This window comes from Dryobates pubescens, chromosome 26, assembly GCF_014839835.1.
Source record: "Dryobates pubescens isolate bDryPub1 chromosome 26, bDryPub1.pri, whole genome shotgun sequence".
In the NCBI taxonomy this organism is placed as follows: Eukaryota; Metazoa; Chordata; class Aves; order Piciformes; family Picidae; genus Dryobates; species Dryobates pubescens.
In genome coordinates, this window is record NC_071637.1 from 8214186 (window position 1) to 8241584 (window position 27399).

At 43.1% G+C, this 27399-nt stretch overlaps 1 protein-coding gene across 2 annotated transcripts in view; it reads right to left on the reverse strand.

Annotated features, from left to right (window-relative positions):
- NFATC2 (nuclear factor of activated T cells 2) overlaps nt 1-27399 on the reverse strand; it is an 83517-nt gene that overhangs the window by 35720 nt on the left and 20398 nt on the right. For both annotated transcript variants that reach the window (XM_054173612.1, XM_054173611.1), the window contains exons 4-6: nt 21821-22023; nt 19556-19728; nt 8859-8999 (exon numbers count right to left, since the gene is read on the reverse strand). In XM_054173612.1, the coding sequence (XP_054029587.1) occupies nt 8859-8999; nt 19556-19728; nt 21821-22023 (517 nt within the window). The remainder of the gene's footprint in view (nt 1-8858; nt 9000-19555; nt 19729-21820; nt 22024-27399) is intronic.

Genomic DNA, 27399 nt, shown 5'->3' on the forward strand with positions numbered 1-27399 from the left:
TGGGAGGTAAAAGGCCAATGGATTAGTCATCGGCCGTCCAGCCCAGCCCCAAATCTGACATTTTGCACAGTGAGAACAAGTCTAGAAGAGATTCCTCCCCAACTATTGTTGAGGAATTCAACTCACAATAAAATAAAACATAAATACAGTAGTTAAGTAGTGAAGCAGCAGGGGCAGTCTGTCATTCCAGAGCTCTTCCAAATGGTTCCTTGTGCCAATTCATCAGAATAGATCTGTTGGTTTTTTAAGATTATATGTGTGTTTGTGTGTGTATGTGTATAAATAATTAAACAAAAGCTCCTCTCAAAATAAAACCACTGGGAACCTCCATGTAATAAAATGAGTCACACCAGGATGCGATGACTAAGTGGGAGAATAGGGAATTCCACTCCCCATGCCAGCTTTCTACATGATCAGTTTTCTGTCAACAGGTGAGGGGAGCTTGCCTCTCTGAGTTTTGTTTATGCCAAGAATTATTATTATTTTTTTAATATTCTCTTTAAACAATTAAGATTCAAATCTGAATAATCAGGACCAGGCACACTTCCACCAGGCGCCCCCATAGTAAATAGTGAGCCAGGGAATCCAGGCCAGTAGTGGCTGCCTGTGTTAATAAGGATTTACCAGCTGTAAAATTCCAAAATCTTGTGTCATACAGGGAAACCTTCCAAAACACTGGATTCCACCCTGTCTCACTGAGTCTCTAACAGCTATGGCAACTCCATTTCTGCAGTCACACTCTTTTTGCATTTTTGTGTGTGATATCCTTAGATTTTTTCCTGTTTTGCAGTGTTTTTCTGGGATCCCCAGTTTAATGATAATTGCCCCATGGGATTACAAGAACACCTGGGGTTGACAGAACATTTCAGCCAGGGGGCTGAAAGGCTTGCTGGGTTTTCAGCAGCTATAGCAGCAAGGAAAAGCAGAAAGTGTCCCATTTATTCCAAAACTTTCTAATTTGCACTGCAAAAAAGGGCAAGCTCTTCTCCTCCTGATTAATATTTGTCACTCCTCAGTGCTCACAAATGGTAGGATTTGCTGAAACACCTTCCTCTTTTGCTTAGAAAGAATGAACCAACTAGAAAACTCAAAGAAAAACAAAACCTCCCTGATCCTCCCCAATTCTGACATCTTTTTTTTTGCAGAGAGAACTACCAAGCAACCCCTGCGCAAGGCATGAGGAGGGGAATTTAATCTGGAAGGTGATCACTTTTAGCTAATGCAAAAATCAGGTCAGCCTCCTGACAGAGACATCTGTAACTTATTCCCCTGGTTCATCCCATCACTCTGCAGGTTCAGAGTGGAGAAGATATGCATCCAGATTTAAATGCTGGACCCCAGCCACACACTGTATGGAGCAGAGAAAGTGCCCTTTCTAAACCATCAAGAAAAGAGCAAGATAGCAAATTTAGTCCATATACTCTCTGTAGAACTTCATATGTTGCAAACAAATTGAATGACTTAAGATTACAGTACTACTCCCTGCTTTGCTAACTCTATAACTATTCCCAGATATTTGTGCTTTTTTTTCCTCTTAGCCTTTTTCATTAAAAAAAACCCCAAACAAAACAGCAACAAACAAAAACACCACAAAAAAAACCCCACAACCAACATAATTTTAGTTCTTTTCCCATCTGCTGGACTTTTGACTCAGGTTAAGATGCCTTAAAAACCTCCATTACAATGCATATTCAGCATCTGTAACCGAGTTAGGATCCTGGTTCTGAGATATGTCCTGTTCCTCTCCACTCTCCATAACTTAAACCCTTGATTTCAGTTCATTAATTTAGAAGCTTATGGAGAGAACTGGAGCTTGAAGCTTGCATTAACTATTTACCATTGTTTACTGGGGTCAAATAGCAAACATCTCTTTTGGATGGAGAAGAAATGAAAGTTGTAAAAAAGAAAGAAAAAGAAATTGGGGTGTCTTTTTTATCTTTAATTTGACCAAGAAAATTGCATCACTAATTTTGCATCATTAAGTTCAAAGAGATAATTGTTGAAAACAGTTTGCTATTTTTTGCATTCATTCATTTTTTGATCATTCATTAAACTGTCGGACTATTAACAGGCATTTAGTTCCCTTTTTGGAGCACAGTGAGAAATTTCAGACATGACACAACAGAAAAGGAGAACATTGCTGTTGACAGTCTTATAATTTCCTTTCACATCTTCTACAAACAGCCATGATCTTCAGCCCTGGTTCCGTGCTATCATCAAAGCCAATACACAAGCCATCTTCTATTCACATTACGCATCCCATAATGCCATCCCACCACAATTTTCTATAGTGAATTGTCCTGGCCAGAAGACTGTTTTATGTTTCAAGTAACTTGTCTGATTTCAAACAGGTATCTATGAAGTTTTACAATATATGGGCTGTAATAAGCATTTACTGCATAGAAGAGCACTTACAATAGTGACTTTACTTATGATACCATGTCAGCCAATATGTGCCTTGGGATTTGTGAGTACGGGGCAACACTACTGTGGACTCAGAAGCTTTGGCTCAAAGTAAGGTATCAACCTTTTTAACTCCTTCCTTGTCAAGGCTGCCTCACTCCTCCCAGTGTCACTTGGCAGTGTACAGCTGATTATTGCTCCAGAACTGATTGCTGAGGACTCCCACACTCCATTAACAAAGGATTTACCTCATTTCACTGAACTTTTTGGCTGCTTTTCAGAAGCAAGTCCCATGGCCAAATACCCAGAAGTATTGAGTTCTTGCTACAGCTGCAGGCCAGAAGTGAGTGATGTAAGAAACTGCAAATTCTTAATTTTCTGATTTTTTTTTCTAATCTATTGTGTATTTTAACTATATCTAAATATGTGTTTAAGAAACCATCACTATCACCAGCTGTAAGTTGTGAATATAAAAAGTTTCAAGGGGGCTGCAGTTTCCTTTTGTCTTTTACAGGGAAAGGTACAGGAAGATTGAAAGCATCCTTGGGCCCAACTTACTCTGTGCTTTATAAACAAGACTTTCTCTTGAAAGCCAACATTCCCAAAGCAGAAAGTGCTGCTGTGCTCATTTACTAGCTTGCAACGCAGCAGGAATACTGAAAAGTGCAAGTTTGAGAACAAAATCACTCTAGAGTCTGCTTGTTTGATTCTAAACAAGAAAGTAACACGTTTCAAAGAAATTATTTGCCCAGAGTTAAAATAAAGCATGACTGCAAAGAGAGATGTACAAAGTGCTGGAAATCAGAGAGGCATTGCAAGGTAGTACAGCTGTCATCAGAATAATCAACAACACTGTTGTGTCAGTGATAGGCAGGCCATTGCAATGGAAATAAATATATTGGGATAAAAAAGGTGCAAGTGGCCATGGGTGTTTCTGAGCACAGCTGGATGCGCAGTGAGAGCCCCCCTCCTACAGCAATCCCCAACAGAGAGAAAAGACATAAATATATACTTGAGAAGCAAAGAACTTCCAGTCTCAAAGAGTACGGGCACAGGTTGGACACCTGATCGATACCTCAAGCAGCACAATACTGTTCCTGCTGTGCATGAAGGTGTCAATGTTACTGTCATGCCTAAAGTAACAATCTCTGTGAATCACGCTTCAGATGTTTTAGTAGAACTGCCATGTATGCCAAAGTGGGTACAGGAGAGAATGATAGAATGGGAAGAATAATGTTCTGTAGGTCTTGGTATCCTGGGTGCTAGTGCAGGCTCTGAGGTTTGTTTGTAGGGTATGGAGGCAAGCACCTCCATTCAGATGCAGTACTTCAGTCACCATGTAGATGAAAGCCTCAGCTTGTGACCAACACACTGACACTGCCCTATGGTGAGCTCTCCAGAAACTAGCAGACATTCAAGTATGTTCCAGGTCACCTGTTCTAGCTATTAGCATCCTAAGAAATCACTGTCATGGAAATGTGACTGAGGTGAGAGACACTAAAGGGAAAAAGAAACTGGAACTGAAAGAAACTAGAACTCAAGTTCTTGAATCTAGAGCTGGAAAGATTTATTTTCATCAAATAGACTTCAGCATCCACGCTTCAGTGGCCTTCACATCTGCATCAGTCCAAAAGGCACAGAGAGCAGCGCCTCCTCTCCTTACAATGCATGGCTGAATTGAAAGATTTATGGTGGATATACTCCAAAGATGTACGCTTTCTGTTTGGGTTGTTCCTCCACCACCCACATTGTACTAGCGATGATTCATGATGTCCATGTGGCCACCATAAGAGTCTGGCAAGGGAAAGCACAGCCCATTTGCACTTTTCTCCCAGAGAAACATGGAACTGCTTTATCACTCAGAGCAGTAACCAGTACACAAATGGGAGTAAACACAATGCAACCAACAACATCTGACTTGCAAATTATTACATGACAATTAAAACAAACAAAAGGGGGAATTCCAAACCTTGTCTTTTTTTTAACTGCATCGTAAGACCTGGGCCCCAACCAAACACTAACACCCCTGACCTTTAGCATATTACAGACTCTTGAGAGCTGTAAGACTGCTTTTCAAGCTCTTCTCCAGATCAGAATTAAAAGGATACGTGCACTTCAAAAATGCTTATCTGTACAATTCGATCTAGGTGTTTCCCCTGACCTGTTTCTGTTTATCTGGACTCATTCACATGTCTGAGTTCAGATGCTAAAACTCCTTCAGCCAAACTCCACTTTTGTGTGCTGAACTGACTCCACCAAATTCATAAGTTCCTCTGGCTCAGAGCGGCTTTCATCAGGAATTAACAACCTCGCCAAGAACTCAAAAAGTACAATGCTTGCATGTTGGTAAACCTTCTCATTAAGAAAATGAATGCTGTTTATGCATCAGCACTTCAAACACAAGTACTTTATCCCCTCGCTTGCATGCAGCACTGAGCTCCAGACCCTTCAGTTCGCTTCCTGCTGCCATTTCCTGTCTCAAGCCTAAAATGAGAGACTTTTACAGACCTCTCACTGGTGATCTCACTGTAATCCTTTGTAGCTTGTGGGATACAGGGCAGTTATTTTCATAATGACATCCCAGAATAATTTGGGAAATACTTTTTCTTTTCCAGGTAGGGGAAAATATACACCCCTGTGGTGCTGTGTAACAGAGAAGTAAAATGTGTTCATTTTTGTTCTTAGAACCATGTTGTATTTCAGGCACAAATGTGAACAGTTCTACATTTCTCCGTGTTGCAAGTAGTAAGTGAAGAACTGCCTACGGGACCCATTGGAAATTGAACTAGGTTTTGAGTGTCCTCTTAAGGGATAAAACTGATTTAGAATTGTAAACCCCAACAGGGGTTCCTTCAGTTTTGTAAAGCATGCCAATTGCCACCTTAGCAGCACCTGCTTCATTGCAGATGCAGATACAGATTCAAGGTGCAGATGCAGATACAGATTCAAGGTGCAGATGCAGATTTCGGAGTCTACAAATCAATTAACAGAGTAATGTTCTTCTCGCTGCACAAAGATAGCAGAAAGGTTGGAGGTTGGTGGTTGGCTTTTTTTGGGGGGGGAGGGGGGAGGGGAAGTCTTGCTACTCATCTGAAATGCTGGACAAGTAAGTCAAAGAGCATACCAAAAGAGTACAGCATGCCAAAAGTTATTGGACTGCTATCTACACTTCTCTCTCACTCTTGTTGTTACCAGTAGACCTAAAACTGATGGCAAAAGTGGGAATTCAAACACGACTTGCTAGCACAGGCAAGGTTTGTGAACTGTTAAAATGAAACTCAAAGAAACTCATGTTTCCCCTGTGAGCTTTGTGCATCTTCCTGCCTTCACAAAGGTGTGACTCTTTCACAGGCTCCCCAGGGCAACGTTGCATGCTGGAAGAGGGCACAACAATGACAAGGTAACGCCAGCAATGCACTATCCACCCACTGGCACATTTATTGTGGGTAACTTTGCTTCTGAGCAGCTTGTCAATGCTGTTTGCAAAGTGCTGTGCAGACCAGATCTGCAGCAAGTGAGCTCCCCGAGGCAAGCACAGGACCCACCTCCTCCTTCCACTCAGTGATATTTCTAATTGATAAATCAGGCTGCAGAGCTGGCCCTTTTCATCCTGCATTTATGCAGCCTAATGCAGCAACAACTAAGCATAGACATGGTTGTGAGAATTTAAACTGTTTAGGGTTTATAAAGACAGAAGCTGAAAGTCACAGGAGCTTAAGATCCTAATTTTCAAGCAAGCTGGGACACTCTTTAACTTCCAACAACTGTAACACAGAAACTTAATTCTCAATCTGCTGCAGAGTCAGATCAGCCCCTGCATGATTTACTTATCCAGTTCAGCTCCTTAACCTTTCTCACCTTAAGATATACCCATTAAAGAAAGCAATCTTCACTTAAGAGCATTCAGGGCATATCTGTAAGAGGTATCACTGTCATTATAAAACAGTGCATGGATGCACAGGTAAGAAGCTCACCTTTGGCAAGGAACAGACTTCCCCAGATCATAGAATCATGGAATGGAAGGTGTGGATTGGAAAGGACCTCTAGAGATCTTCTAGACCAACTTCCCTGCTAAAGCAGGTTCACCTAAGTCAAGATAACTCACTGCAAACTACACAGACCTGATTCAGACCAAAGATTTGACTCTGAGCTTCCCATCTTCTCAATTCCCCTTCTGCCAATCATTTATTCTAAATCCAGCAGACTGAGACTGCCTGCAGATGCCAAGGAGCAGTGAAGGAGGCAGGATATGGAACACCAGCATGCAAATCCCTGCTCCAGACTGGGCACTGTTGCTGGGATAAGTCACACCTCTCCACTACTTGAAGGTTAAAAAAAAGAAGAAAAACAAAATGCAGTTTCCCCAGCAGTGAAGAAAAGCTTTAGATTTAGTGTGGAAAATGATGTTGTTCTTGTTACTCTGTGACATCTATTCCAGCCAGAGTCTTCTCTGCTCATATTTGGAAATAGGGGCTGGGCATTTTGCGTGTTTCCTCGAAATGGTATTAAGAACTACCTTTTTCAGTGTATCATCTTCTTTAGTTACTGCAAAACATTTTTGGGACAGGTACTGTCACAGGCTGCCAGGCATGTTCCCATGCACCTTCACGATTCGCTGACATCGACGGAACAGTGGCACCACGGTGGAAAGGGATTAATACATGGGCTCAAAAGGAAATACAGGGTGCCAAGAAAATTGCTGTGACTGCACAGGCTCAGCTGAACCTTCACAGTTCAGAGGCCCAGGGACTTCCTTTCCTGCTGTAAAATAGCATGGCACACTGATGGTGTGTGAAGAAACCAAGCCCCACAGCATGCTTTTTTCCCCTCCCATGTCACCAGCTGATGCCCACATACATTCATTTTTGGTTCAGTTCTTAATTTTTGCCAAAGGCATTAGCCCATAAATCATGACACGCTGTTTACTTGGGCAATGCCATTTCTAAAGTCACTGAACACACTGCTTAAGCTGCTTCTACCTCAGTTTACCAACACAAAACTTAGAAGTAACTCCTTTTGTTAGCAGTACAACAGGACCACCAAGTTTACTTAAAACATACTGCAGAGTCCTCTGTCTCCCTGAAATCAAGAGAAGTAAAGGATTGCAGAGTCTGGTCTTTCACATTTGCGAGTGCTTTTTTGATGGCTGGACACTGTTATCCTTGCAGAGCACACTATTTAGAATGCAAAAATCAAGCTACATGAAGGGCAAGTCAAAGAAGTCCAGATCATTCAAAAAGAAACAAATGTCCCTTTGCCAAAGCCTCAGAAAATCCAACAAAATGCACACGCTGCTTAGTGAGCTGGGATGAAATGCCTGCATGCATATGATACTAGGAAAGAAACAGCTCAGCTCTGAAAAAAACAGGTAACTAACTACAGCAGAAAGCATTTCTTTGTGTTCCCTCCTGTAAACAAGAAAATCTGGATTTCTGCTGTTGACCTCAACCATTAGATCATACTAAGCATATTTTCTAGGGTCAGGTATTCTTTGAGCTAGAAATCAAGTACTGTGTTTATTATAGCTTGCCATTATGAAAACACAATACAGAGAGCTCAGGAAAGGCAGTAAAGGCGATGCTAGGCAACTAAATAATTCCCAGTAACCATTCTTTATTCCTATTATTTATTTATGTTCATCCAACACCAGTCAGGGCTTGGCACCATCACACTGGCTCTGCACAAGTTGAGCAAATAGGCAGACAAGATGAAGAGAGAAGAGAGCGAATTTGTAGTCTACCACTTGTTCCCCTTTCATGGATGCTCAAGAGCTAGGGAAATTACCTGAAAACTTTGGCAAACAACATGTCAAAAGAAGTTGCTTTACTGGGAAACAAACAAAGGTAAAAAAGGGGGATTAAAAAAACAGGTAGCATTGGGTTGTAACAGGCATTTTTTCCCACTGAACTGAATTTGTTTTGCTACAATCTAACCTTATATAAAACTATCTAAAAAAGAAGGTAGGAGATGAAGTGATGTATTCCTATATCTCAATGTGTATATAAAAATAACTTTACTTTGACATAAAAATATGTATTTTGTAGATTTTATTTTTCCTCTCATAGACTTCTAAAGGGAAGAAACTGTAGTCTTTACCTGCAGCTCACATCAACTAAAAAAATGTTCATTTCAATCATTTCTACAGCACCATTCACTAAACATTAAACAAGCATAGAGGAGCATGTAATGGTCATCCCATTTCTTTAACATACCCTGTTCATGAGGATTCCCAGTGTCTGTATTCTTGTGAACGAATAACACACATACTTGCTCCCGAGTCTAATTTCAGTCATAAGATTAAGTGATTTGATTTTATTTACATGAACTTGGATGGGATTACTCACTTGAGTAGGGCTACTCATGAGCACCAATCTTAGGATGAGACCATGAGACACAACAGCACTACAGATTTGCCTCATGCCATTAGGGAAAGTTAAGAAAAAAAACTACTTTACCTGATGTTTTTTCTGTGAACACCACCTTGGATTCTGCTGTGAAATTTTGTCCAGTCAAGATCATCTGTTGTCCTCCATAAACAAGGCAGCTATCAATGTCTTGCCTTTCAACCATCGGAAGTTCATGAGCAGACCTTTGGGCTGTGGACAAATTGCAGACATGAATGAAACCAACTCTGTTTTACCAGGACTTTCCAGATCTTCCCAGAACTATCCACAGATCGATCTTGTCATCGTTACCATCCGTTGACTGCCAAAGCAGCTTCTCCAGGGTGCTAAATTTAGGTCTGAGAGGGAAAAATAAACTTACTCAAGGTATTTTATTTGGAAACAGTCAGGAGCTGGCTGCAGCATTTCAGCTGTGCTGGCCTTACTCCTTGTCCTTGAGAAAGGACAGCTTGGATGAATGAGCTGGAACTTGCCCACGTCTGTTTCCAAATAAATAGCCAAATTTTCAAGTGCAGGCACACTACAGCCCTGGAGCCCAAAAATTCCACCTGCAGAGAGGATTCCACTGCATAACACTGAATTCCTTCAGAACAAAAAAATAAAAATAGCCCTCTTCTGCAAAAGCCCACTGCTTCCTGCAGAACAGGGGCTGTGTTGAGCCTCAAACAGTAGGCTTGCCAAAAGCACCATCTTCATGTGCAGGCACCCAGCCTTGTGGACACAACAAGAGAAACAACAGCCATGTTTGTGAGCAGGAGGGGTAACACCAGGACTGCTGCACTCTGGGCTTTTTGCAAGCATGTTTTGTAGCAGTCTAAACATCAGAGAAGCAGAGCTCTGTGCTGCAGACTGAGTTTGATCATAAAAGGAAAGAAAAGGTAGGGTGGAATCCAGATGGACATGTACGTGATCAAAGATTTCTATGGTCTTTACTGTTCTTGGCCACAAACTTGGAGCATAACTTTGGCAAATTATTCTCTCTTTCCCCAGCCAGAAAACCAGGATAGTACCATCTTTCCACCTGCTTTCCTCTCATCCCATTAAACCAGCCATTTGCATGGTAAGAAAAGCTCCAGAGAATCCTGGATGTTTTTAAGGCCAGGCTGGACATGGCTCTGAGCAACCTGGTCTAATGAAGGGTGTCCCTGCCCACGGCAGGGGAGTTGGAACTAGATGATCCTTGGGGTCCCTTCCAACCCTGACAATTCTGTGATTCTGATCACTATCCCTGCAAGCCCATTCCAACTGCTTGCTCACAAGCAGCCAGAGATGAAGAAGGTGAAGATGCAAGGACTGTTCCTTACAACACAGACAGCTGGAAAATATCATGAGCTTCTCTGTGACCTGACCAGGTGGGCAGCAGTTTGGGTCTGAACTATTGAGTTCATGACCTGCACTCAAACTCCTCCAGATTCATCCACCCCAACTAGAAAGGTCTCTAGAGGATGCCGCTCATCTCTTTAACAGCTGCCTTGGCTGGATTTTAACTTTCTCTGACAAAGAGCCTGCTCCCAAGAGAACCTGAGCACTCGTGTCTTCCCTTCACTGAACACCGCTGGCTGCTGAGCCAAAAATAAGGAAATGTTATCTTATATGTTCAGTTCTGGCCCTTCACTCACACACAAGCAAGGCTGTGCTTTCTGTGACCTAGTCCTAGCACTCTTACTGCTGTGCAACTTTCAAGAAGCTGAAAAGCCAACAGCTCTTGGCTGCAGTGAGAGTTGTACAGACTCCCTCACTGCATGAAGAAAATGCTGGAATATTCGGTGGGAAAGTATAAGCATTAAACTTTTCAGACAGGTGTCTGTGGAAATGTGGAGCAACTTTTCTAGCGAGGACAAGCTCAGCTGAAACCTTTCTGCAAGTCACGACGCAGAGTTGTTACTCTTGTTAAAAATACAGACAATATTTGTAACTTTTTTTTGTGCTGTTTGAGAGGCATTTTTTAAAAGCTACTTAAAACCAACCTTATGACTCATTGTTCCCTTCAAATATATAACAACAGATGGGCTGAGATACTGACAATCAAGAATATATATATATATCTCCAGATCATTTTCACAGAAGATACTAATTTCTTTCACATGGCAATATGATTAATTCCTTTCCTTAAATACTCAAATTTTTCCATGAATTTATAATTGGTGTTATCACAAATTTGTAACTTGAACAGCCTAAGAGTTAAAGAGCAATCTGCAAAAGCTCAGCAAAAGCACATCTACAATAGTCAAAAGAAAACAGATTTAAGGTTTTCCCTGGGCATTGTTTATTCCTATTCAGTCCCCAGATTTGACTTCCAAAGCATGCCAAATCATAAAGATTGAAAATTAATCTACATCTCCTCCAGCCTTCAGTGTGTTAGCAGAGAGATTTGTACCCAACATCCCACAGATCAGTGGTTCTCAAAGCTTTTTCAGGACGAGGAAGGACAAATTTTAGCCTGGAAATAACCGTCTGACTCATCCTAATTATATTTGGAGCTCAGCAAGTTGGAAATCACTGCTGAAGACCAAGCCTCTGTCCAACTTCCATAGAGCACAGTGTTTGTGTACGCCGTGACCTACCAGGGAGCTGGGGAAGACAGCTGGTTCACTGGGAATGTGCATCCCAGCTGCTAGGAAATGCCAAAACCCCTTCTGCCATTCTCAGCTGAGCTGGGGCAGCCCCAGCAGTGCTGCCTAGAAGGCTGCAATGGGCAAGGGTGTTCTGTGGGTACCCTTAATGCAGCTCTGTGCTGCCAGAGCCCCACAGCCAACAGCAGACAGGCTGATGCAGAGACATGTTCTGGCATGGCTACAGCACAAGCTGGCTACAGGCATCTCCACAACTGCTTTTTCCCTGACCCAAATTTGGCCACACGTGTAGGTGTACAAATGTGTGTTTTATATGTGCCGCAGAATATCACCATCTGGAAGTGTTTTCAGGGAAAGGTGGAGAAATGCAGGTACCTACTGAGGACCAGGTTTCTTCTGGCCCCTTTAGCCTGTACTCTTCTCATCCCACCACGTGGTTTGCCAACTCTTTTCTAAGAAAAAGCACTATTCATTTTCCAAGATCTTCTTTTATTATTTTTTTTTAACCCAGGCCTGTAAGAAGCTTTCACCCCATTCCCCATTTCTACCAGTAAGGAGGCTCAAGGTTCAGCATGGAGCTGCCTCAATAGGATTACATTTTTTTTACCTCTGCAAGAAATATTAATTGCCAATAAATCCCCTTCCTCTAAGGCTCATGATGGGTGGACTGCATGCAATAATTTCACACTATTCCTTTTCTTCCCCCAGGAGTTGGCACTTCATAAAGTGACCTACAGCTACTGGAGTTTATGAGCTCTGAATAAACAAACCGCTGTTGATTTAACCAGTTGGGGTGTTTACTTTCAATAGCAACAGTTACTGACATAAGGCAGCAAAGCAAATGCTATAGAAATACTCACACTTGCCCTGAAGCACTGTGTCAACCTATTAACAGGGGACATTATTTTTCTATTTTATTTGACTGTCTGCAAATCAAGATGTCATGGATGGATGGTGCCAAGAAATACAATGCATGCGGTGACACAAGAGAGACAGGGAGCTGCTGTCTCGGAGTGCTGCACCACCTCCAGTGAGCCTCAGCCTGGGAGGGAAGCAGCCCCCCCCTGCTGTGGCCCCTGCCCACACCACCTGGCAGGCCTGCTGCTGCCCACAGCCCACCCAGGCTTGTTGGGGATTGAGCCTGTATCCCCTTCCCTATGCCAGTAGGTGAAGGAAAGGTTCAGACAACCTAAACCTCTTGGTCAGCATACTGAATGCTTCACAGGGGATGCACAAGCCTGAGGGCTGACCATAAGAAAGTGCATCAATGCAGAGCCAGGGTGTTTCTTGCTTCCCCACCTGCACACAGTATCTGTAACAGCCTCCCTTCTGAAAAACAGGAGCAATTTGGTTTCTAGGAAAGGGATATTTGGAGACAACTAATTTCCTGGATAAGTCTGTTGCAGATCTCCCCCTGGAGAGTGTTGCCCATTGGTGCTTAGCAGTTTCCAAGTGACAACCTCAGTTACATTCCCTAATGTGCTCCTTAGGTAATCCCAGCTCCCTCTGAGAGCCTCTTCCCCTTCATGTTGCCCAGCTCTCCCCATCAGTACTCCTCCTACATATATCTCCCGGGATGAGCAGTTGCAGCCCTGCCTAGCATCGTGTTTCCTTCCACTGACTTGGAGGGCTTCCAAGTGCTGCCTTGTCTTGCCCAAAAGCTGACTTGTTTTATGAGGAGTCTTAACTGAAGCTAATGTCTCTTAACAGCCTCTGGAGAGGAACTGTCTCGACAATCTCTTTCCCTTCATGTGCAGTTAAGAACAAGGGCTGGATGGGGTAATGTAGGCAGGGTAAAGAAATTAGTGTGATCTGCCTGTCAGGGGGACTAGGCTTGTGAACTCTATGCAGAACAGAACAGTACAAGTCTGACTGACACTTCCAGAGCAGAGATGCTTTACAGCCTCTCTGTATCAGCACACTACCTCAGTACCACCTTCTGCTGTGTGACTGGAAGCCTTCATGCAAACCTCTATGTAAACAGAGGCCACAGAATAGCTGCTAGAGTGAAATCTCCTCCACGTCATCTTTTGACCACCTGCAACACTGGGTCCAGAGCTTAGGTTTACCTGTTGTCCCCATAGTTGACCAGAGTTCAGCAGAAACCTTATCCTAGGCAATCACAAAGAGCAGGATTGAGGCTCAGCAGCAGCTCAGTGAGAACAAAATCAGTGTTACCTCTAATTACCTTCAATGGCCATCACAAATCAAAAATTGTGGCTACTTAAAAGAAGCATGGTCACAGCTTGTGCCCCCAGTGCAGCAGCCTCCTCCAGCCAAATGTCCAGGTTTGGATCCCCTTTGTCCTCACTCTGACCAGGGCAGCCTCAGCTCACCCCAGCTTGCTGGAAGCCTTCAAGCCATGACTCACCAATCCTGACATGTCTTTCCAAACCCCCAAAGGCTCTTGGTTCCAGCCACTGATTTCTGTTGGATTTGAGAAGAGCAGATAGAGCTGGGTACCTGGTGCTAAAACAACTCCCAAACCCTAGGAGCAATAGCAGAGGTATAATTTGTGGTAGGATTAATTCTTCCACGTCAGTGCAAACCTTAATGAGCCAAAGTAAATATCTCATTCCTCCTGTCACACTGAATTTATGTACCACAGTCTGCCTGCCTGAGGTAGGATTGATAGGAGCAGAGCTCCTGTGCTCAATGCTTATCCAATCCATTAACATCCTGAGAGACTTTGATCCCATCCATCACACACTGAAGCACCCTGAGCAGGCAGGTTGACATCAGTAAGCCACCCTAGAGAGCAGCAAGGAGCATGGGACCATGAATGCCTTAAGTGAGAATTGTGTAAATAAAGCAAACTTTCAACCCTTGTGCTTAGGTGGGAAACCTTGAAAATGGGATGTAAACACTGTGAAAAGAAGAACCTAGTAGGAATGACAACAGTTTCCAATTTGGGGCCAGCAAGAATTAATCAGCAGTTTATACAGAGCCATCCATGAAAAAAGGCACCCAAAATAGAGGGCTTTACTCCACCTCCTTCTCCACGTGTAATTCATCTGATGATGTCCTTGTGAAGCAGGAGTGACAAGCACTGATGGCAACAGTGTCAGATAAGTATGATACTTTCTATGAACTGCAGCCAGCTCACCAAACCAGTGTGTGATTAATGACAGGAAAACCATGGCCTCGCTTCACTTCTCTGTCAATCATCTCTGTGGGTATGTGCAGCATTTCACATTAGTCCCTGGTGGAGATCTGCTGCATCTAAATTATGCTCAGAAATCTGTGCTCTGTGGAATGTGCAGGGGTGCTTGCTTTCACCAACTGCGGTGTTGCAAAGGCAAGCAGGGAACAGGAGTTTATCCTCCTAGCAAGGCCTGCAGCCTGCAAAAGGGCGGGCATTTTCCTTCTGTCTGACTCAGACTTTCCAGACCGAAATATTTTGGTTGCACATTAAAAGTGGCAAATGTCAGAATTAGCTTTTAAATGCTGTGCCTATAAGAGGCAGGAAAAAAAACATAACTCTACAAAAAGCACCAGGTTTTAGGTCAGCTGCATTTGTGACAAACTGCTTGACTGTCTTGAAGTTGAAATGAAAGGGGCAAAAAAAAGTCCTTTAATTCAGCTGGAAATCATGCTGCTCTCTTAATAATCATGGTTGTGGTTAAACTCACAAATAAGTATCTCCCATGTACAAAGAGACCATTTGTTCTTGCTGGTTTATCTCAATAAACTAGGGCTCCTTCTTGCCTGCCATTGTATTCCAACCAGCACAACTCCCGGCTGAGGAAAAGCACTCCCTGCTTTGCCAAGACAACATTCTTTTACATGACTAGCTCTTTCCTCTGTAGTTATTAATGTGTCACATATCATAGGCTCAGATTCTCTAATATTATGGGAAAATCTACTAGAAGGAGAGAAAAATAAAGGAAACTTCCAGGGAAATTGATTAAAGGGAAATTAGATATTTGACCCAATTTAGTGGAACAAAATACGGTCAGTAATAGAAACTATTTAAATTCCTTAGATGGATACACAGCTCTTTAGCAGTAAGTTTTGTTTGTTTTGCTTATTTTATCACCTTGGAATATCTATTATTAGAAGAGGATTTTAGACTCCTTCCCTCGTGCCAAGTGCAATCGTTTGCATTTCAAGGGATTCATGAGCACAGCTTAGTATCAGCAAACATGGACTATACTAAACAAGGACTGAGACACTTTGGGAAGGTTTAACTAGGATCCTTTAGAACAAAAACAAGAGGGTGGATGACACTCCTAGGCCTGACATACATCTGGCTGACCCTTGCATAAGGCAGTTTTTGGTTGCTGAGAGCAAGGTGTAAACCAAGCTGGCCTACAGGTGCTTATGTGGCTACTTTGAACTCCTTTCAATATTGCTCCTTTCTCTGCTCCATGGGTGCTTCAGCTAAGGAGTGGGAACAACTCCAGAAATCAATCACTTGTCAAGAAGTTAGTTTCAGTTCATAGTGAAAGGTAAACCAACACAAATCAATAGAATTTATGTTACAGAAACTGTGTTAACAGTTGAAAACAACAATCAGGTCTGCCAATACCAAATCTCTCTGCAGACAATTCACCCAGTAGCTTGTTGTTACTAGGGCTGTATTTGAAGGGGCACAGTAACTCACTAACCCTTCGTATCTGTGACTTCACCACGTGTATCACCAGCTGTGATAGCAGCTTTGTGATTATATTGCCAGGCCCAGCAAGAGCTCACCTACGTGAGCTGGATTATACGTGTGCCTAAAGCACAGACCTGCACAAGCAGGGGTGGACATTTGGGCACATACAAGTGCAGAAGTATGACTAACAGCACAGAGGTATGCAGGCAGGGAGAGAGCTGCTGCGTGGACCTCTCAGCTGTGGTTCCCAGGCTTGCTGCCATTTCAGGGTGTCACAATAGAGTAACAGCCAGGAGAGGCATTTTTCTCACCTATCCAGCACCACACCTACTTAGGGATAAAATGCCACTGTCTTGTAAGTGACAGCCTGTTGCTACAACTATCAGAGGGCTTTCAAATGCCTTTGCCTCCTCAGTGGCTTCAGAAACAATCAACAGGCCACAGGAGGAAAAAAAGCTGCTAGCTGCTGAATGTGCAGGCTTGTTGGGATGTGAGGTCCATTTTGAGGCATAACTGATCATTTAACAACATATCACCTCCTCGGTCCTCCCACACAGCTGCCTGGGGAGGAACTTGCTCCGGATGATGCTTTGAACCTGTGAAATCCCCTCCTAAAACCTGTCAAGCGCTGAATGTGACACAGATGAGGTGGAACCAAATCACGCTGCGAAAAGCAGATACTTCACAGTTCTTGCTTCATTGCAACTAATGATCTGCTGACACCAGTGGGAGTTTTTAGCCGGATCGGCTTCTGCTGAGGAGAGCACTCAGATATTCTGTTGGTAGCAACAGTGCTCTCTGGGGAACCCCACTGGTAGGGCAACAGCCAGTTATCTTTAAGCTGCTACTTACTAAGGCTTTCCCAGAGGGATATTAATAAACAGCTACCAGACAGGAGACATCTTACGAGAGAGACCCTGAGAAGAAGGGTTCCCAAGTGGCCATGTCAGAAAACAAATGAAAAGCAAACAAAAGAAAAAAAGGAAGGGAAAAAAAAGTGAATACCAGCAGCACACAACAGGGAAGGTGGGACACAAGCTAACTTCTCAGAGCCCCAGTGTGCCCCTTCTCAGCAGGGCACCTGATCTTGCCTAAGGCTGTGAGCTCTGCAACACCAGCAGATTGTCAGGGAGAAACTGAGATTATCATCTCTAGTTTGATTTAGTCTGCATTACTAATGCTGGCTCAACCAAGCAATGTTTTTAACCATCTTCCCAGAACTGGGCTGAGATCAGGAAGTGCTACTGAAATGCAAAAACGTTGCTAAACATGCAACAGGCGTTCTAAATGGAAGAGGTTTATTATTCAAGATCACTTTATACTCTACTTCCAGGAGTTCAGAAAAAGCTCAGACATTAACATATCTCTCCAAACTGCCAGTAGATCCAGCATTCTAAAAGTAAACTTTTCTTCCCCCTCACCCTGCCCCCCACCCAGAGAACAAGTATTTTTTCTTATTGTAGCATCTTTGCTGTTTGCTAGGTAATCAACATTTTAATATATTATTTATTAGAAAAAACCCAATAAAAATAAGCCACTGGTATTCCCTTTCTGCTTTTGTTATGCCTGTGAGACTCATCAAAGCAAACGCATCTCGGTATAAATCCCTGGACATCTTAAACCAGTCATCACAAATAGCACCCACGGGCAAATTAAGCTTGCACATAAAACTCTGAAAAATGAGACCTTATTCTGTAAACTGTGATGCTTGGATGTTCTTTGTTGATGGGCAGAAATGCAATGTGCAGTTGTAGAAGAGTCTTAGAAACGCCTGGCTAACTCATATTTGCTTTCCCTGGTTTTGAGAATTTGGGTAAGTGGGGTTGGTCTGCAGGGCTCCCTGCATGACCTCGGGACCATCCACCACCCTCTGCTCTGTACTCATGTTGTTTTTCTGTTCTGTGGATGTAGGAGTTACACCTGGAGTTTCCCCACCCAAGTAGCTCGCCACTCCAGGCAGGAATGGGCTGTTTCCATTCGGAAAGGAGGCTGAGGGAGAAGCCAGGTGATCCTTTGCCACAATTCCCTTCCCATTCACAGGAGCTACAGTTCACTGAACGTTTCCTTTAGCAAATGGGCCTTTGTTTCAGCAGGGACAAGTTTGGGGTGGAGGCCACTATTGTTTCAGCCACCTGGCCCCATAAAGGATTGTATCTGTTTCCTATGGAGAAAGGTAGCAGCTACTCCCACTATTCTCCCTTCGCCATCACCTTGCCCAGAGACTTCACTCAGCTGCTAAAATGCTCTGGTAGTTGGCATCTTCTCACAAACATTGCCAAGAGATCATACATGCCCATCATTCTCTCCTTAGCTTTGCCTTGTTTATTCATTTGTACTGTTTTTTAAAAAGCTGCCATCAGCAACTCACCAGTCACAATTTAGCTTGATTTCTCATCCAAAACTGGCTCCCCTCATATTCTAAGCAGATGTTATTTAAGTCAAACCTGGATCTCAATAAATAAAACTCACACATGAGAAACTCTTCAATGATTTTCTTCACATGACTTAAGGCAAGTCAGGTTCTGCTAAAGGGGTGAGTCATTCAGCAAAGGGAGAGGAAAACTGTTCAGCATGTATTTGTGAAATCCCCAAACCACTGAAGAGGCACCATTTACCAACAAAAAAACATCACAGGATGCACATGAACCAGTAAAGTGGGTGAAGTCCTTCCAGAAATGACTGCAACACTAGGGGCACCTCATCAGAGGCCTCTCTTTCTCAGGATCCAGTATGTTAAAGTGAGTGGGAGGTGCAGCCTTCTGAGTTTACACATTTGCAGGATTTTCCCTCCACAAGTCAAACCTGCAAATTTTCTTCTGTCCCTCAGGGGAATACCAGAAGAACCTGGGCTTTCCCTACTTCACCTGCAGCCCCCTGAGCTGTACACCCCTTAGCATCGGCATCTAGAGAAAAAGAAATAACCAGGATGTACCTGAGCCTCAAAATCAAATCTGTTTCTTCATTTCAGTTTAGATCAGAGAACTTGATGATCTTAGAGGTCTTTTCCAACCTTCGTGATTTCATGATTTTGTGGTCAGAAGGGCAAGACTGGCCACAGTGGTAAGATCCAGCCCAGGTTTCAATTCAAAACCTCCCACCACCTGCCAGCTTGTGGATAACAAGTTTTGATTGTGTCTCTACTCAAAGTAAAACCACTCCCAAGAGGGCAGGCAGCTTGCACACTCATGCACAAACAAGGAGAACATATATACAACCTGATACACACCCTCACACTGGCTCCCGGCTCCCAGACAAGACCTGCTAGCCACAATGATCTAGCAGCCACACACTACTGATAAAACTGCAGAAACCCCAAAGTCCCTCTCTCTCCTCACAAGACCTAAGCACCACAAAAAGCCACCTGCCACCAAAGCTTCTTTCAGGAAAGGGAATGCATATATGTATGAGCTGCAGGCCACTCAAATTGTGACACAGACCCTGCCCGTGCAGGAAGAGCAGAGCACCTTGCCTCGGTCTACCTGAGCATGCTGGGCTTTTTCCCCCTAGCATTAGCCTGCAGCAGAGGGACAAGACAATTGTCACAGAAGAAGGAGAAAATCTCAGAGGATGCTTACAGCATTCGATGGGGTTTGATGCTGCTTGCAGAGAAATGATCCTGCCGTTGGCCTCGGGGATGTGCACGCGGAAGACGAGCCGGACGCGGGTGTTCTTCCTGCCGATGTCCGTCTCACCCTTGCGCAGCTCGATGTCTGCGTTCCTCAGCTTCAGAATCCCCGCACAGTCAATGCTGCCAAACACATGCCATTTAGCTTAGCATTTCTGCTCTCAAACAGCTTGGAAATAGCTGGCAGTCAGGAGGATTAAGCTGGTTTACTTCCATCTCTAGATGCTGCCATTTCAGCAGTTACAAGGGAAGAAATCCCAGACACACAGTGAGCAAGGGATGCTGCTGGACCCTCTCCCAAAGAGATTTGGCCCAATGGCTCAGCACATCCCAGGCATGTCCCAGCTTCTGAGGGCTAAGGGGTGGCCTTTACTCTGGCAACAGTAGAAACCACTCTCCAAACATTATAACCCTGAGACTTATTTCCCTCCTGTGCTAAGCATGAGAGTACACATGGCAGAGCCCAGCACACCAGGGCAGGGAGGGTGAATCAGAGCAAGGAACAGGCACTGGTGCAGGCAATAAGCTGAACCCATGCTGCAGCCATCAGTGAGCTAGAGAACATAAAAGCCTTCACTGCTATCTCTCCAAACAGCTCAGTGCCCAGTGACTGCACAGCAGCTATTGCCTGCACGTGGGCAAATTAGTTCAGCTCCATGGGGAATCACAGCAGTTGAACCAGCTAATTGCATGCACCATGCAGGCATGCTTCCCCCACAGTACGTAATGCAAGCATGGACTTCAACTCAAAAGCAGGAACCAAGCTGCTCTCTCCTTTTGGACACGGTAGGTGCTACTACTAGACCAGCCCTGACCTTGTTCACCTTGTCATCCTCCAAAGCTGTGGGTTGTTGTTCACAGCCAAGGCTGTAACTAGGAAGAGCAGAAAACTACTCTTGGTTCCTATTCACCATGTTCCTGCACAGAGAGAGGATGCAGGGAGCAGGATGGGACTGAACAGCAATGAAAGCATTAGGTTTGCTTAAACCAGCGTTACAACTTAGTATTGGTTAAGTGCAGGTTAACTTCTTATGAGCCCAGTGTAACCTAGCAAATGATGCCTGCCTACATTAAGAGAATGTGCCAATTAACATTTCTAAGCTCTTCAGCTCAGCAACAGGCCTTAGAGGATGCAGCGAGTACTGTTATTATATAGGCACTGTCAACCCATTTTGATACCTGTTTTAAAGGCACACTGTTTTTCTTCTTTTGATATGAATTAAAAAAAAAAAAAAACACATTTTGGGAGGCATAAACTCCAAGCTGTTTCCTACACCCACACTGTTCCTTGCCACTCCATGAGTGCGGGAGTTTGTCACTCCAGGGTGACTTGTTAGGAACAGACAATCGTGTTCCATTCAGCACTTGGCTGCCTAAGTTAGAGATGTGGGCTTTTATTTATTTCCTTGGGTGCAGAGGGAAGGAGAAGCTTGAAGGAAAGGGAGGAATGAGGTATATTTTCTAAAGAAAGAAAGAATGTGGATTTTGTGATGAAGTAGGGGGGCTTAAAAACAGAGCTGGTCTGCCAATTTTGTATCCTCTGAAGGATGGAGATACAGCTCTTCCCTCTGCAGAGCAATCACTCTCATGCTACCTGGCACATGTTCAAGCCTGAAGTTACAGACTGGTGCCCACTTCATCCCTCTGCCTCCATAAAACTGGAAGGAGTAATCCAGAAAAGATGTGCCTGTACTTGCTTTTCTGTTAACCTATTGCAACAAGAAAGTGTGATTTCATGGCCAGAGCACTTGGCTGAGCTCAGGAGAGATGTTTTCTGTTCCAGTAAATGTTGTAAAATGAATTGTACACCTTTTCTCCCCTGTCTGCTGCTCCTTGCTTCTCAATGCATCCCTGCAGCATAAGAACTTCAGATTCAAATCTTGTTTTCCTTAGTGCTCTACAAAACCATCTGACTTTGAAGGTGACAGACGATTACAATATAGTCACTGTGGCAAGTGGGGTAAAGAGCAAAAATGCCTGCACAGTCAGATGATGAATGGTAACTCTTTGAGCAGCTTTAACCCAGGTGCTTGTAACTGCTGCACATGGTTTGTAAAAAAGGTCTTACCACTCATATATCATCCCAGAGCTTTGGAAAGGGGAGTGCCTCCAGAGCAGACACCCCTCTCTTACATGACTCCTTTCCACAGGAGAAAGAGCTTCACATGCCAATTTAAACCTTCTCAACTTTGCTAATAAAAAGAAATATGCTTACGTTGCTTTCATGTTGTTTTTGGGTTCCAGTGGGATCTCTAAAACTTTGGTGTTGCCAATGATTTTTTCATAGCTGGTGGTGGTGACAGTTTTTCCCGTAATGCGATGGACTTGATAGAAAGCGTGAGGTTTAAGTATCCGCTCGTCTGCTGTCCCAATGAAGATCTGAAGACCCAAAGGTTTGTTCTCCATGTAGCCATGAAGCTAGAAAGACATTAAAAATCTGTTATCACACACAGGGCTTGCAATGCCTTCATGTCAGGAAGCCAAATAGATCTACAGACAAATACACAGATATGGAGAGATACCTAGACAAAGATACCTGTAGCACAGACTCCCTCCTGCTCTCAGAGGCAGACATCCTCTTAAAAGTATTTGCTGGAGTCCATGATACATAGGGAAGGGAGATAATAGAAAATGCATAATTAACAGCTCTAATACTAAATATATCAAGAAGAAAAAGGAGAATATCAAGAACAAAAAATTCCAGACAAGCTCTCCATTATCAGAAATGCATTGCTTGTCTCCAAAACAGATTGATAAATCCCCCTCAGTACACTGGTTTGATTTGCAGTGACTGATTAATAAATGAGGCTCAAAAGATTTTTTCTCTGTGGGGGTGTATCAGGCTTCTCACACCTGCAGCTTTGGGCAGTGATTCCTGCTTCCCATCAGCAGGAAGCACAGCAAGGACAGAAAAAAAGTCTCCCACTTGCATTGCAGATATACATAGTTACTCCCTTATGCACCTTCTCCAGACCTTATCAAAGCTAATGAAAAATGCCCATTGATACAGGGGCTTTGAATCCAACTTGCAAATGCTGGTTTCTGTCCAGCCTAACATTCAACTAAACAATTTTGCCTCAGCTCAGCTTCTAAGACTTACTTCAACTGCAGGAAGTACCTAGAGAATGTGCCTTTGATTTTGAGAACTGACATGTTAAATTACATATAAACATTTCCAAAATTAACAGTCCCTGCTATATCCCTTTCTCTGATCTTGGCACATGCAGTCTTGTCCAGCTCACATCTCTTTCACACCCTGCTGGAAGGATTGTCCTTGAGACACGACACTTGAGCTACTCAAGTCACCATGAGCTTCACAGCCCTCCAGTTTCCCCTGTAACACTCACACCAGATTTAAGCTGCCCATCTTCAAAGCTCTACACTCTAACCTCTCAATTTTGACCTAGTTATCAACACCTATTCCCAAACTCCCAAATATCAGCATCCACTTCTCAGCCACTGACAACATTACATTTCCTGTCTATCAGCCTCTTCCTGGAGGAAGAGGCTCTCTTTCTAATATCTAAATCTCCACCCTGTAAATGTCCTTATCCAGAATTCTTATGTAGTCTTTAAAGGAAATGTGTTCTTTTCCTCCTGAAATCACTTCTGTAGACTCAGAAGCATTGATTCACTGCTCTTTGAAACTCATCTTTTTCCCCAGTTGTTGGTTCACCTTCAGCCACTCCTCCTGCAATGCATTAACGTGCTCTATGTACAGGTAGAGGTGGCATTTTTGGTCTGTGACTGTACAGTACTTAGCACAAAAGGTCTTAGTGGACCTTGGAGCCTGGGGCCTCTAGGGTTAAAGGACATAGACTCTCCTATACTAAATAGCATCTTACAAACAGTATTTGCTGCAAGAGAAGCAAGAAAGCTAGAATGCCTCCACAGGCCAGGACATGAGGAAATTTCTCCTTTATTAACATTCAAAATTACAAATCAAACCATTCTAAATTTCTCACATAACCAAAAATGAAAACCAGACATTTATCTACCGCATAGCCAGTGATCTAGCTGAAAGGGAACTTTATGGTCTGAGACATGTTAAATTTGTTTTCAATTATTCTGTCCACATACAAAACCTTGATGAAGCTGTACAAAGCAAATAGTACTGGAAGATCAGAGAAAAGGAAGATTAAGCTAATGGTATTCATGGCCAAGCTGCATTTTTTTTCTTTCCTTTTCACCAGTCAGCAGGAGGTATCTTTGCATAGAAGGATTAATTCCCCCCTGGAAGGGGACCACATGCAGCATCAATGCAATCCTGGCAACCCTCCTTCAGTATGGCAAATGTAAAGCGACACTCACTCTTCTGAGCTATCATTACTCATCTAGCACATATTTGCAAGGCATACAAAGACAGGGTCTATACCCCAGAGACCTTACAACCCAAGGACACGAATTTGCAGCCTCCACTTACATGAATAGCTACATTGAAACCAACAGGCCTTAAGCAGGTCTTGTGCAAGAAAGAATTACAGAATCCTGCCCAGATGCAGCTCAGACACCTACGAGAGCTCACTCGCACAAGCGCTTCAGGAGATTGTGAGGACAGAAAATAGGGTACAAGGCTTTGTGCAAACATGCCAGTTGGCGCTGGGAGCGAGGTGGAGGAGGAGTGGAGCTGGACTCGGAGCACAGGAGCTGGTATTGGAGAAGCAGCATTGCCAAGAATGTGATAAATACGATGGCAGCCATGGGGAGATTTAGAAATTTATAGAGTGTTTAGCAGATTAAAGGCAACACGAGGTCAAAATGATGTATCTACCAGGAATAGGCACGCATGTAGGAATCAGCCCTTGCTTATCCATGGAGGCCTGTTAAGCCCAGGTCCTCTGGGAGTGATACAGAATCTCATCCCAAGCATGGTACTTTCAAAATCCACAATTTTCTGGCCTTCAGTGAAAAGCCATTGTGTGACCAAAAGCCATCTTGTCTTTACATGGGGAGAGGGAGAAGAGAAGAGTAGTTTTTAAGTACCAAACATGTTTATTGTCATGCCTGACAGAATAATTCTTTGTGGATCCAGCGAAGATGACAAGAGGATCCTTTGGACTGGAACTATTATTGCAGGGATAGCAGAGCAGCTCTGCCCTCTGCCAGGCAGAACAAAATCCCAGAATTATAGGTGGGAGACTGGAACAGAGGGAAACAGATAATAAATTACAAAAGAAAATTTGCCCCCAGTGAGCACAGTCAATAGCTGCTGGAACAGAACTGGCTTTGTACAGAGTTTTTAATACTGGGCACCTTTAAAAGTAATTTTAAGTGGTTGCTCACACAGAGAACAAACTCCCAAGGCAAATCTATTCATGGCCCTCTAATAATATGCATGTCTGTAGGTGTGTGTCTGTACAAATGTATAGATAGTTAAAGAGAGGAATTAATTGTCTGCTCATTGGGCAATGTTTGTAATCATCTGCTAGATGAGGGGGTATAAAGAACATCATGAAAGGCCTCTTGTCCTTCACAGGACCAGATTTTAAATTAATTGTTTGATCAGTGGAAGAAAGTAACATAATTATTTGGTAAGTTATGTCATTATGGCCATACTTTGGGATGACTTCACTGTAAAAATCAAAACAGCATTCTAAAATGCAAATACAAAGAGGAAAAAAATACATAAGAGTATCAAGTATCCCCTTTTAAAGCATGTGATCTTATTCTGAGTTAACTATGTTTTACAGGGCAATATAGGTGATCATTTACCATAAACATTTCCCTTTACCTTTCACATGCTAAGAACACCTTAGGATGACATAGAACAAAGGATAGAGAGCCCTCAGAAATGCTCCAGGAACTTTGAAAATCAGAATTTTACACCCAGCTCCTCTACCAATTTACTCCATAGTGTCAGTCATCTCATCTAACCTCTCTGCTTACTTCAGGTGCTTTGCAGGGACAGAAATTAGTTAATATTGTGTGTTGCATTTTTATGGAGAAAAATTCATTGTGAGCCAGAATGAAAGAATACATTAAAGCTATGTTTCAGATATATGCCTCTCCTCAAAACTGACCTGTGAGAAACTTACTCTCAACAAACACTCACCTCCCCTACGCTAGGCAGCTGCTTTAGTATTTAACCATAATGCTGATCTTTTCTTTGGCGGAGTGAAGTAGGAGCAAAAGTGACCTTTAAAGAACCCTACAGAGAAGGATTAAAACATTTTTTTTTTTTTTAAATAATAACTTCAATATTAATTTTTTTTCTTCCCTCAGCAAAAATCAAGACACTCAAAAGTCTCTTTTTCAGCCCTACTTTTCTGCTCCTCTCACAGGGCAGGAGACAGCAGCTCAGCCCACAGCTGCCCAATGGGAGGGTGCAAAGCCCTGCAACCGAAGTGTCAGCAGAGAAAGGGGAGCAAGCTCCATGCCAAGGTGCTCCTTACTCTTTCACTTTTCTTTCTGCTAAGAAAACTAAATCATCTGGATCTTGGTTTCAAGAGAGTAAGAACTGAGAAAGATTTACGAATACAGAACTCTGAAAGGAAATATTTTTGTGTATTATAAGGTGACCTATTCACAATAAAACTCCCCCAAACCGTATACAGATCGAGCTGGAAAAAACCCAACTCCTTTGAGTCACATTTGCCACAAGGGGAAAGAGAAGCCAGACATGATGTGTACCTTTCCATACACTATTTTGGGATTTTAAGATCCTATTTCTTTCAGCTGAAAGATTTTTCTTAAACTTTGCTTTTGCATAACTCTTACAATATTAACATAACCAGACATGGGCTGGTCTGTGACCTGAGGAAATGCAAAGCACTTTGGCAGATAAACAAATAACATCACTCAGAAAACAAGGAGACTTCTTGTTTGGTTTGCTGCTATGATGGGGTTTCTAAACAAAATGGAAATGTGTGGTGTGATTAAACTCTTTGGCTCACCTCTGCATAAATAAAATTCATTCATTCTGCACTCTGTCCTTGGATCAATAGCAGTCAAATTTGGGAGAAGGAGGTATTTCAGTGCCATTTTCAGGAAAGCAGATGTAATTCCACATGCAAAAACCCAGCAGATGTGTCTTTAGCTGCCGTGTACTGACAGTTACCCACCCGAACACAATTCCTGTGATGGTACCAGCAACCAGAGCCATCAAGACCACACATTATGCATATGAATCAATGCTTTCTTTTTTTTCCCCCTGCACTATTTCAAAACTGAGGTCTCCTTACAAACCAAGGACCCAGGCAGACTTCAAAATTCACATCTACATCAGTTCCTCTCTCTGAATTGAGACCAACTAAACCCTGCATCCATGAATCCTGCATTGTCTCTGACTGTAAGGATTTAAAAACACAGGTTCACCTTTGCTGTGCTGCATGAATAGCAAATCTCTTTGCTGAAGTGAAGCCTGAAACACTCCTTACCTGTCTAGTAACCAAGTGATAAATTGATAGCAGAGTCAGAAAGAAAGGCAAATTGCTTGATGACTCTATAGGTGGTCACATACAAGACATGTATATACAGGGAAATTCAGTGAAACCTTCAGAATTTAGATATTTGAATCCTGCACACCTTTACTGGAGTTTAAATATTATTATACTTTATGTAGAAATATGTTATCAGCAAGAGGATTCACAAAAGGTAAGAAAGATAATGTTTTCATTCCTAAATGAGGAAGGCAGGGCAGAAAGATGCAGTGATTTGCTGGGATGAGCAGTCCAAGCACAGTGAGAAACCCAAGCTCCCCATTCCCCTGCTCTCTGCCTTGCTGACCTCTTTACCAATTTCATTCTGCAAATGACACAAACTTGCAGTAATCCTGCTCACTGGCCACAGCACCTC